The sequence below is a fragment of the Panthera pardus genome, unplaced genomic scaffold, assembly GCF_024362965.1.
Source record: "Panthera pardus isolate Hobbes unplaced genomic scaffold, ASM2436296v1 HiC_scaffold_24, whole genome shotgun sequence".
In the NCBI taxonomy this organism is placed as follows: Eukaryota; Metazoa; Chordata; class Mammalia; order Carnivora; family Felidae; genus Panthera; species Panthera pardus.
In genome coordinates this window covers 30,527,220-30,539,890 of record NW_026526810.1, presented here as the reverse complement: position 1 = coordinate 30,539,890, position 12,671 = coordinate 30,527,220, and the positions used below count along the sequence as shown (strand labels likewise).

The 12,671-nt window shown below is 37.5% G+C and overlaps 1 protein-coding gene and 1 long non-coding RNA gene across 7 annotated transcripts in view; one reads left to right on the top strand and one right to left on the bottom strand.

Annotated features, from left to right (window-relative positions):
- The window catches only part of IQCH (IQ motif containing H), a 213,216-nt gene extending 207,381 nt beyond the window's left edge, over positions 1 to 5,835 (top strand). For all 4 annotated transcript variants that reach the window (XM_019441692.2, XM_019441691.2, XM_053888926.1 and 1 more), the window contains 2 exons: positions 1,005 to 1,113; positions 5,504 to 5,835. In XM_019441692.2, the coding sequence (XP_019297237.2) occupies positions 1,005 to 1,113; positions 5,504 to 5,617 (223 nt within the window). In that variant the 3' untranslated portion in view covers positions 5,618 to 5,835. The remainder of the gene's footprint in view (positions 1 to 1,004; positions 1,114 to 5,503) is intronic.
- The window catches only part of LOC109262800 (uncharacterized), a 171,731-nt gene that overhangs the window by 145,984 nt on the left and 13,076 nt on the right, over positions 1 to 12,671 (bottom strand). The window lies entirely within an intron of this gene.

Sequence of the window (12,671 nt, the reverse complement as noted above, 5' to 3'; positions counted from 1 at the left end):
AGCATTAATCCAGTCAAAGTCCTTCATTTCAGAAAAAAAGAAGTAACTTCCTCCCAAAGTCACATAGCCAGTGGCAGGACAAATGGTCTACTGTCCTGGGGCCTGGGAAGCTTTCTGCTCCCAGCCTGACCCGTGGGAAAGCCCAATCAGGCTGGAAGGCAGCCATTCCAAAAATGTTTAAGCCTTGCACTCTAGGATGACTTATTTTACAGGTAACAATTGGGAAGGAAGTAACCTAAAGTTCTTTGCAGTTGCCTGAAGTATCTTTGGTATCCTACCCTCAGGACCGAACAATTCTTAAAAATCAATCCATTCATTTCATCCGTTTTTCTCCTTTGATACAGAAAGTTCACAAAGTAACTAGAAGAAATAACCTGAAGTTTCGTTTCTAAGTTAAAACTTACAACAGTCTAGTTGTTTGAGAATATTCACTGACCATAGGACGGTATGCAGCTTGTCTCTGAAATCTTCTTCAAGTGTGTGTTCGGTTTTATAAAGATGCCTGTTCAGGAATGGGGCACATTCTCCTAGGAACATGGATGGAGCACACTCATACATAGCAGTAATTGCTTGCATACATAAAATAGAAAATAACTCCCAGACAAAAGTCTCTAGAATACTGAGGTGCAAACAGCTCTGTAGACAAAGACATTGTTAGGTATGAATTATACTTGGCAACAATTCTTTTAAACTGATTTCAACAATTTTTTAAGTGAGCTAATACTACTTTCCTAGCTCAGTGGTAGCCTTTCGCTAGAAATGACTGAACCTATTCTTATATTCTGCTAAGTTGATTAATAAAAAAATATTTATTGCACAAATCCTCTTTGTTGACAAGTTAAAATGGAGCCTCATCTTTCATATCTCCCTGAAGATTGCCACCTTGTGAGATTGAAAATACTCATTAAATTCCATCACCAGACAGGCACAAATGAGAGGGTGATTGTTTTTAAGCTTGTGAGGGGAATCGTTGGTAAACTCATTTGTTTGGATATCATTAACAGAACAATCGGTGAGGATCTCCAGGGGGTCCTCATGACCTTTGCTCGAAATCTCTTCATCATCCATCAAGAAATATCAGCACCTAATATGCAAGGCGAGACCAATTTTAAGGTGAGGTGTTAATTAACTAACGATTCTGGTTAATTTCTATACAAGGACTGAAAATACCTCATGCTGTATTGTAAACAAGTGCTAAACCATTTTTTTTTTTTTATTGTGAAGCAGTACATATCTTATAATGTACAGGGTCAATATTATAAGGTTCCCACTGAACCTGTTAGTTAAATTTAATAGTCTGAAATTTTTTCTTTGAAATATAGTAGACTTGTTCTAAGTTGCTGCCATTACCAAACCCAGTTTACATGACAACAGGGCTTTCTGATATGGGAGGTGAAACTGAAGTGTCACAATGGAACCAAAACGGAGACTGTCACAACCAAAAATCCTGAATGGAATCTACTTACATTTCAGAAAATGCAATGTCTGGCCAAGGATTCCTGGGGAATCCACATATGTAGACCAGAGAAGTTCTGAGACCTCAGGAAGGATAAAGTGTCGTAGAGAGAAACAAAAAAAAGCCCTTGGCATACACATGGGTCATTTACTCCACTGTTTCTCCAAAGTGGAGCAGATATTTCATCACTAACCTTTTTGAAGGTGCCAGATGGCCTTTAAAGATGTTGGTCCAGAAAGCTACTTGTATGTAATTGCTTAGAAGTCTCCAAACTGGAGAAACAGGTACAAGAGCAAGAAAACGGAGGAAGATCCACACAAGAGTTTCCGAAACACTGGCAGAGCAGAGATAAACACTTCGTATTGATCACCAAGATCTGCATCTGATTCCCCGCATGGGCCTTCATCATGATTGAACAAACAGGTCAAGTAACTCAGAGGACTCAATCGGAAACCACATGTGATCCTTCTCTTAAATGGAAAGCCCAACAAAAGCTTGTTGTAAAGATGTAAATTTTGAGTGTTTTTTTCCTTGCATTAGAGCCTGTTCTAATAACAGTAATAATGATGATAATTCCTCTTCAATATGATTTTATGAGTTGGAAGAATGACCATTGTTTTTCCCACAACATGACTGAGAAGACTCAGTGAAAATTAGGCCCAGGGTTGCATCAACTTTCACTGGTCCAAAAGGACCTAGCTCTTCATTTATATTCTAAGTTACTGTCAACTAGTATCATTTCATCAGTTACTGCCATGTGCAAAATCCTGAGCAATTTAGTCTGCGTGAGCATGGTCAGTTTAGTCTGTCCAAAAATAATAATCAGTGCTACAGACTGAATTATGTCCTCCCAAAATTCAGATGTTGAAACCTTAACCCCCAATGCGATGGTATATGGAGAAGGGGCCTTTGAGGGGTATTATGTTTAAATGGGGTCAAGAGGTTAGGGTTCTCTGGATGTGAGTAGTGCCCTTATGAGAGACAAGAGAGTCTGTCTGCTCTCTTGCTTTGTCTCTGCTCCCCAACCACCCTAAGAGAATACAGCAAGAAGGGATGGTTGCCTGCAAGCCAGGAAGAGAGTTCTTACCAGGAATTAAATTTGCTGGCATCTTGACCTTGTACTTCCCAGACTCCAGAACCATAAGAAACAAGTTTTTGTGGTTTAAGCCACCAAGTCTCTGGTTATTTTGTTATAGCAGCCTGGGAAGACTAAGACCACACAGACTTGGTAAACCCTGAGCTTGACAAAATGAAGGCTATTTCTCTGTTGTTTACCTGACTTTCAAAATCATCAAAAGTCAGATATTCTCAAGTAGCTTTTAAATATTTCATGGTTTCTAGCCTTCTCAGGTGAGTCAGTGTTATCTTGATTTTTTTTTACTCTCACCAAAAGGTCCAAAGGCAATAAATCTGAATAAAATAGAAATAATAACAAAAACCTGAAAGTGGAATAGATTCATTTTTGGTAATATTTTCTACCACCCTAGCGACATTCTAATAAGTATTTTCAGTTTATAAACAAGGATTTACAAAGACTGAATAAAAATGGAAGGTGGTGCAGATAAAGCATTTAACAAAATATAATACCATTTCCTCATAAAAACACTCAGCCTAGGAGTAAAAGGAAACTTCCTCAACCTGTTAAGGGTATTAGGAAAAACCCACAGCTAACATCATAGTTGATGGTATAAGACTGAAAGTTTTCCCCCTAAGATCAGGAGCAAGATGTCTGCTCTCACCACTTCTATTCATCACCATATTACCCTATTCTAGAAAGGGCAATTCACCAAGAAAAAGAAATAAAAGGCATCCAGATTTTAAAGAAAGAAGTAAAATTATCTCTATTCTTCAATAACATGATCTTGTATGTAGGAAATCCTGAAGAACCCAGAAACAACCTGTTAGAGCTAATACACTTAAATTCAAGAAGGACCCAAGGATCAGTAGTATACAGACATCAATTACATTTCCATATACTAGAAATAAAAAATACAAAAATATCTTTTAATTTTTTTAAGTTTATTTATTTATCTTCAGAGACAGAGAGAAAGAGAGCGAGCAGGGGAGGGGCAGAGAGAGAGGGAGAGAGAGAATCCCAAGCAGGCTCCGTACTGTCAGCACAGAGCCCAATGTGGGGCTTGAACTCATGAACCATGAGATCATGACCCGAGCTGAAACCAAGAGTCAGACACTTAACCAACTGAACCACCCAAGTGCCCCCAAAATTATTTTTTAATTCCATTTACAATAGCATCAAAAAGAATAAAATACTTACGAATAAATTTAACATAAGAAGTACAAGATCTGTCCATCATAAAAGAAAGAAGACCTAAATAAATGGAAAGATACTCCATGTGTTCATGGAGTAGAAAACTTAATACTGTTAAGATGCCAGTACTCCCCAGATCGATCTACAGATTCAGTGGAAGTCCTAGAACTTCCTAGCTGGCTTTATTGCAGAAATTTTTAAGATAATCCTAAATTTCCTGTGAAAATGCAAAAGATACAGAATAGTCAAAACAATCTTGAAAGAGAAGAACAAAGAAGAAAGTTGCTTCTCAACTTGAAAACTTAACTACAAAGCTACAGTATTCAAGACAGTGTGGTACTGGCATAAGAATACACATAGATCAATGGAATAAACTTGAGAGTCCAAACTAAACCTGTACATCTATAGTCAATCGATTTTTAAGAAGAATGACAAAATAATTCTTTTTAACAAATGGTACTGGAGAATACAGATACCCACATACAAATGAAGTTGTACCTCTATTACAAAGCATACACAAAAACTAAATAAAAATGGATCAAAGACTTAAATGTAAAAGCTACAACGAGAAACCTGTTAAAATAAAACACAGGTGTAAATCTTCATGACCTTTTGGCTAGCAATGCCTTCTTAGATATGATACCTAAAGTGCAAGCAACCAAGTAAAAATAGGTATTAGATAAAATGGAGTATTATTCAGCCATAACAAGGAAATGCAGTTCCAATCCATGCTACAACACGAATGAACCTTGAAAAGATTATGCTAAGTGAAGAAAGCCAGACACAAAGGCCACACATTATAGGATTCCATTTATATGAAATGTCCAGAGTGGGCCAATCCATAGAGACAGAAAGTAGATTCGTGGTTGTCAGGAGCTAGGGAGGGGGGGAAATGAGGAATGGCTGCTAATGGGCACAGAGTTTCTATTCAGGGTGATGAAAATGTTTTGGAATTACATAGTAATGATGGTTCCTTCTGAGTATACTAAAAATCACTGAGTTGAGCTCTTTATAAGGGTGAATTTTATGGTATGTGAATACTACCTCAATGAAAAAATGGGGGAAACAGGTGGGGGGCATTTTTCTGCCCAATGGAAAAAAACAAACAAAACAATGGAAATAAACACTATCAGCCTACTAGCCCTCATTTTAGGATGACTAGACCAGTGCTTCTCAAATTATCTGTACTGAAGTTTTGTTTTTTCCAACTTACCATGGATCAGTACTTCTGTAAAATACAACAAAAATGAATTACTAGAAAAATGAAATAAAAAAAATTAAAGATGTATAAAATAGAAGTCCCTTTTTTCCCCATTAGATTTAGCAGCCATAAAAATTTCTATGATGGTTTCCAAGTTCTTACTCTCATATTTTTTACTTATTTCAAGACTGATGACACAATTTGAAGATAGGTGCTCATTGACAGGAACGTTTGGAGTTTAACCAGTCTAAATTATACTCAAGTCCAAAAAGGAACAAATAATTGGATGGGAGAAAGAGTTGTAAGGGGTCTTTAAGTAATGAATATTTGGGGCACCTGGGTGGCTCGGTCGGTTAAGCGTCTGACTTCGGCTCAGGTCATGATCTCATGGTCCATGAGTTAGAGCCCTGTGTCAGGCTCTGTGCTGACAGCTCGGAGCCTGGAGCCTGTTTCGGATTCTGTGTCTCCCTCTCTCTCTGCCCCTCCCCTGTTCATGCTCTGTCTCTCTCTGTCTCAAAGATAAATAAATGTTAAAAAAAATTAAGTAATGAATATTATTTTTATTGCTCATTTACAGACTGCCATTGATGACATTGAAGCCATTCTAGGAGTAACAGAGGAAAACAAAATGAGATTTGAAGAACTCAAACAGTCCATAGATGCTAAAAACCCCTCTAAATCTGATAAATGAATGATCCTGGAATATATTGCTGATTTTAGATTTTAATCCAGAATTGAAAAAAGGCAACATTCTTTTTGCTGTGACAAATAAAAGTGGGGAGCGGAGTTAGTTTGCTTTGTTCGCTAGGAGGTGTAGTAGAACAGATTATAATGTAATGCTCCTTTAAAAAAATTATTTACTAAGTGATATTAGTTTACTTACTAAACTAAAACCTATTTGTGCTTTTACTTGAGAGTGTTGAACAATCTCTTCTTCTGTCTGAATTCAGTAAGGAATATTCTAACAAGAAAGTTACAAGTCTTCCTGACAACACTTCAGGATCTACCTCTTTATAAACTTCGGGATTATGGAGCTTTTGTTTATCCTTTGTAGAGTTTTGCCCTCCTATTTCTAACAGCATTTTGTCTTCTACATTTAAAAAATTAAATAAAGGCTTAATCATTGCTATTTGGCAAAACACAAAGGTCTTTTTTTTCCCAAGAAAATTACATTTACATGGATTTTTTAAGCGACCCTTTATCATTCACTGTATTTTTTTTTGTACCTAGCCACTATTGTTTGTTGTTGCCATTTTTCAAAAAGTAAGGCAAGCCAACATCTAGTTAACCAAAGCATCAGAATTTATCTAGGTGGCAGTATCTGCTCTTAGTTTAATATATACTGTAATTCGAGCCCTCTAGCTTGAATGCACATTTGTAATCTCTAATTCTCCATTTAATACAGCAGTAGGATTTTTACAATAGTAATCCGACAGAACCTTTTGAAGTGCAAATTTTTAAAATATGCAGCGTTGACACTCTCTGCATTTGCTTCACAATCATTCAAATATTTCAGTTATCATCCAGGTTTACCGAAGGGTGAAATATGCAAGTCACAACACAAAATCAGACTTGTTTTAAAGAATAACCTTTACATCTTTAACAATATTCTAATGTATTGGGGAAACAAGGAGGTTTTTTTTACGTATGGAGTTTCAGTAACGTTTAACTGTGCCTTAGCCACAAGCTAAGAGCTCCTGCGGTAAAGTCAACATTTTTGTGTGTGTCAGCTTTTGATTTTGCTATAGTTGGAAATACATGAATTAGCCAGGCTTCCTGCCTGTGCTAGGTACAACGATGACCTCTTTTTCTTGCCAGATCATTCTAATCCATATGAGGGGCCCATTGTCCAGACACTTGACGGATAGGAAGTACTACATGCCCATTAGTGTCTCGCCTCCATTGAAGCCAGAGCAACATAAGGTCCAAGAGACTCATTAGTTCACTGGCACAATCGTGTCCTGAGAGTAAATGAAACCCTCTGTCTCCTTATGGCTCTCATCTGCTCTGGACTTTAAAAGAAAACTGTCTCTGTTTTGTTCAGCACAGCAGTGGATCTTTCACATGGTGAGAACCCCTCTTAACAGTACAAAACTGTTTAATCTATCAGGGAAGTTTTGTATGTGAATTTTGATTAGCACTCTCAAGCCTCAAGCTGCTGGCAATAGTAAAATGAGTAAATGAGTTCACTCTCCTGTACCTTTTTTTTTTTTTTTGTACCCACCGTGATTGGTTTTCTCAAACAATGCACTTTCCCTCCTTGCGTCTCTTATTAGCATACACCACAGAATGCCTATTTCCAAATTCAGGCCTCATATTCAGATTCAGGTCTTACTAGAAAATTACTGGGAGTAAGGTTCTCTACCTAAAAACCTACAGCTTCAAAACGAAAGGAGAAAATTTGGTATGATGAAACAATCACTTCAGGTAATTAAGTGGAAGAAACCAGAGGACCAGATGAAATTAGTGAAATGTTTTAATTACAGAACATTTGGAAAGAAGCATAGTCCATTATCTTTGAGCACATATATGTAGCAAAGATACTATGCTACTAGTAAACTAAGGTAAGCTCGGAAAAAAATCACATGTACGTGTACATTGTTTCAAGTATCCTGAACATAAATTGAGATGAGTTACTGAGCTTTTACTATTCTACCTAAGGAAACGAAGTATTTGTCAATGAGAGGATGTCCCTTTACTTATTACCCATTTTCTATTGATTTTAAAGAAACCAAATAGGTAATATTTAATGATAAACTGCTGTCTACTTACCTACCTTCCATAACCTACTTACATTTACCTTTAGTGAACACTTATGGGCTAGGCGTGTAATATACTAGAAACTCCACATACATTATTTTATTGCATCCTTCCAACAACCCCAAGTGGGTACAGGCTACTACTGCCCTCACTTGACAAATGAGGAAACAGATTTAGTGAGCGTATCTCAGTGCATTTCTCAAGACTAAATGAAATTGAGGATTTGCTCTTTTACCACAAATTCTGGCGTGTTGCGTAAAGTAGAAAGTTCAGATTCACTTGTCCCAGATCACACAAGGGACTTACACTTTTTTTTATAACAAATCCTAGTGTTGCTTAAAGGACAGTTCAACTTACACTTCCAGCTAAAAAATCAACTTGCACAGTTCACAGCATCATGAGGCATCAGAATTACGTAATCAAAGAAGTCAAGAGAAGAGAATGTGGTGTCAATGGATCTGTGAGACTGGTGGAGGACTGATGATGCAAAGGTGCAGAAGGGTTTGGAAGCTGTGAAGTCGTGTTTGTTTGAAAATGCGTCTGAGGTCAAGAAACTAGGGAAGGGTTAAGAAAGGACTTCCAACAAGACAGTAACCTGGGAGGAGGTTAGGAGCATTATTTCAGCTCTATCATCCTAAGAATTGCAAGGATCCTATTGTTTGGGTATAAAAATATGATTTTATCATAAGTAATATATTAGTAACCATCTGATAGCTCTAACAATTAATAATCATTTGTATGCATCTGGCACCTTTCTTCTAAGGGCTCAAAGCACTTTACATTTGTTATCTCATTAGTTCCCAACACTGTCCCTTTGGGGAAGGTAATAAGTATTTTAACATTTAAATGTTTATCTTTCAGAATTTGTCAGGCATACATTAATGATATTTCCAAAAATGTAAATGTTCATTAGTTTTATTTTACTGTTCCTCTGGCTTCAAGGTGCATAACAAATTTGTTCAACTCTTTAAATGTACTAATAGTAGTAAATCTCATCCAGAAAACTATAAATTGCCAGTGGAAGTTGGGGGTTGGAGAGCGAAGTATATGCTGCTTTTCTCACTGGAAAAAGTTTGGTCCACTTCATTGCAAATGCAGATGAAATGTGCCGTGGATCTCCCGAATCTTTTTTGTATCCCATTCTTCCCAAAATGTGGGCCTCAGCAGGGTAAGGACTCTTATCTATAAGCCTGAGCTAGACTGAGCTGCTAGGTAGATCTTTGTTTTACTGATGATTGTATCCAAGTGGAACAGAAACTGGATACATTCTGTCAGGAGTTACATCCCAAAGAGTCACAGAAGAGTGAGGGTCAGAAACTTGTCTCTCCAGCCCTCACTTTCTCTGGGCTGATCACACCTTCCTCAATTTTCTAACCAGAAAAATGGCAGCTAGTAATACCTGCTCCTCAGGGAAGCAGTAGAGATTAATTGGCCAATGCTGGGAGAGTGTTTCCAAGATGAAGCGTTCTACATAAATGTTTAAGTATTATTATTGCACTGCTACTTCCAATGGAAGTTCTAACTTTGAAATGTGATTATACACTTTCCCAAAAAAACCCTTCATAACCACATATATAGGTTTATTTTTCACTCTAACAGTCTAACTCATGGTTGTGAAACTTTATTGCACTTGATGGAGGACCCTGGCTTTTATTAGTTTTATACTGCTGGTTGCTGGGGTATTTATGTAAATGAGGGAAAGATACCAAGACAGTAAATAATAAGCATGTCCCTGCTGTTTAAAAATCTGTTGGTAGAAACAACTTTTGTTTGGTTATAAGAAGACCCTAAACATAGCACAGAAAATATATAGCTTCGGCATCTATGTATAAAATAGAATTTTGGGTTTAGGTATTTTTTTGACACTGGTTTTCTCCCCAAACATTTATTTGCCACTCTAAACATTTCGTTTTACCTCTATAGTTGCTACCACATGTGTCATATGCATGTGTGCGGGAAAGAGAGAACAACGAGTAAAACTACATTTTAAGAATTTTTTTATTTAACAAAATGTTATAAAGTAGACCAAATAGCTAATTATAGCTCCCAGAAATAAAGGCCACACCCAAATTTATTGCAGTCACCTCATATCCAGGAATGTTATGATGAAATCATGGTCCCATAAACTTGACAACAAAACAGTAGAACTTCCATTGGTTGGAAAATGACTTCAAACTCAAATTCTCCTTCATTTAAAGATTCATTCTGCTTGGCTTCCCAGCAGAGAATACAAAATAACTTATTTTGCAGTCACTGAAACATTTTAAATGATCTCACAACACACAACTTCCAGGTTCCCTTCACAATGCCTTTCTACTCATCTTCTTTTTTATCTTTTATTTTTAATTTTTTTAATGTTTATTTTTGAGAGAGGAAAAACAGAGCGTGAGTGGGGTAGGGGCAGAGAGAGAGAGGGAGACACAGAATCCAAAGCAGCTTCTGGGCTCTGAGCTGTCAGCACAGAGCCTGATGTGGGGCTCGAACTCATGAACCGCGAGATCATGACCTGAGCCGGAGTCAGACACATAACCCACTGAGCCATCCAGGTGCCCCAATTTTTATGTTGAGTATCTATAGCCATGTTTCTAAGCCAAAAAATTAAATTCATTTGCAATAGTGAAAAATTAGAAAGGTCTAAACATTCAACAATAAGGTATTATCTTAAAATTATGTAATAGCTATATAAGGAACCTCTATACAGCCATTTAAAAAATCATAGGTTACTATAAGTACTGTATGACCTAGCCATTCCACTCCTAATCACTTATTTATTCAAGAGGAAAAGTGTATGTTCATACAAAGACTTGTACATGAATCTTCATAGCAATTTTATTTCTAATAGCCCAAAAAACTGGAAACAACCTAAATGTCCATCAACATGTAGATGCATAAATTATGGGACATCCTTACAGCAGAATACTCAGCAATGAAAAGGAACAAGTTATTGATAAAATCAAAGACATGAACGAATCTTAATATAATCGTGCTGAATGGAAAAAATCCAGACAAAAAAGAGTACATACCATTTACATAATATTCTAAATAATTGCCTGGAAGTGGGAAGCTGGGGGGCAGGTGGTGGCGAGGAATAGAAAGATTGCAAAGGAACAGAAGGAACTCTGTTAGTAGTTTCACTAACAGAAACATAGTTTCACTATGTTGATTGTGAAAACTGTCTCTTGGATGTATACATATGTCAAACTTACTAAACTGTACACCTTAAATATATGTGCACTGCTTGAATGTCAATTATACCTCAAAAAGCAGTTTTTTAAAAAAATCATGGATTAGGAGAACATAAGAGAATGCAATAATCTTTAATTATTCTTTTTTTGAGAGAGCGCAGGTGCGAGCGAGCGAGGGAGGGGCAGAAGGAGAGGGAGAAAGAGAACCTCAAGCAGGCTCCACAACCCAGCACAGAGCCCAACACAGGGCCCGATTTTACCACCATGAGATCACGACCCAAGCCAAAATGAAGAGTCAGATGCCCCACCAAATGAGCCAAATGACATTTAATTATTAAGATGCATATTTTTAAACAGCATCAAGGCTAGGACTCCAGTTATAACTTTTTAAAAATGTGTACATGTGAATACACATGCACACTCATGACTCTAAGGAAGTCCCCCACCCCCCGCCCAATGTTAACAGTGGTTACTTCTTTTTTTTTTTTCAAATTTTTAAATTGTGGTTTGTTAACATATAGTGTAATATTGGCTTCAGAAGTAGAATTTACTGATTCATCACTTATATACAGCACCCAGTGCTCATCACAAGTGTCCTCCTTAGTACCCATCACCCACTTAGCCCATCCCCCACCCACCTCCCTCCATCAACCCTCAGTTTGCTCTCTATAGTTAAGAGTCTCTTATGGTTTGCCTCCCTGTCTCCTTTTTTTTATTCCCATATGTTCACCTGTTTTGTTTCTTGAATTGCACATATGAGTGAAATCACAAGGTATTTGTCTTTCTCTGACTTATTTCACTTAACATAATACACTCTAGCTACATTCATGTTGTCGCAAATGGCAAGATTTCATTCTTTTGATGGCTGAGTAATATTCCATTGTATACATACACTGTTTCTTCTTTATCCATTCACCAATCAGTGGACATTTGGGCTCTTTCCATAGTTTGGCTATTGTTGATAATGCTGTTATAAACATCAAGGTGCATGTACCCCTTCAAATCTGTATTTTTTTATTAAATTTTTTTTCAAATGTTTTATTTTTGAGAGAGAGGGAAACAGAATATGAGTGGGGGAGGCGCAGAGAGAGGGAGACACAGAATCCGAATCAGACTCCAGGCTCTGAGCTGTCAGTACAGACCCTGATATGGGGCTCAAACTTGGGAACGGCAATATCATGACTTGAGCCAAAGCCAGACGCCCAACCAACTGAGCTACCCAGGCACCCCCAAATCTGTATTTTTGTATCCTTTGGGTAAATACCTAGTAATGCAATTCCTGGATCGAAGGGTAGTTCTATTTTTAACTTTTTGAGGAACCTCCATACTGTTCTCCAGAGTGGCTGCACCAGTTTGAATTCCCACCAACAGTGTAAGAAGGTTCCCCTTTCTCCGCACCATTGCCAACATCTGTTGTTTCCTGTATTGTCAATTTTAGCCATTCTGACAGGTGTGGGGTGGTTTCTCATCTTGAACAGCAGTTACTTCTTAATGGTAGAGTTTTCTTCTTTCTATTTCACAATGAACCTGTTTTCAATTAATGCAGCAAATGAAACAGAAATCTAATTTTGGGGAGTCTGGTAAAGAAAAATATATGAAAGTCTTCACTAGAAGTTCTATTATCAAAAGTGATAATGAGGGAGGGGTGCCTAGGTGGTTCAGTCAGTTGAGCCTCTGACTCTTGATTTTAGCTCAGGTTATGATCCCAGTGTTAAGAGATAGAGCCTCACATTGGGCTCCGAGCTGAGCATGGAGCCTGCTTAGGATTGTCTCTCCCTCCCTCTTCCCTGCTCGCTTACT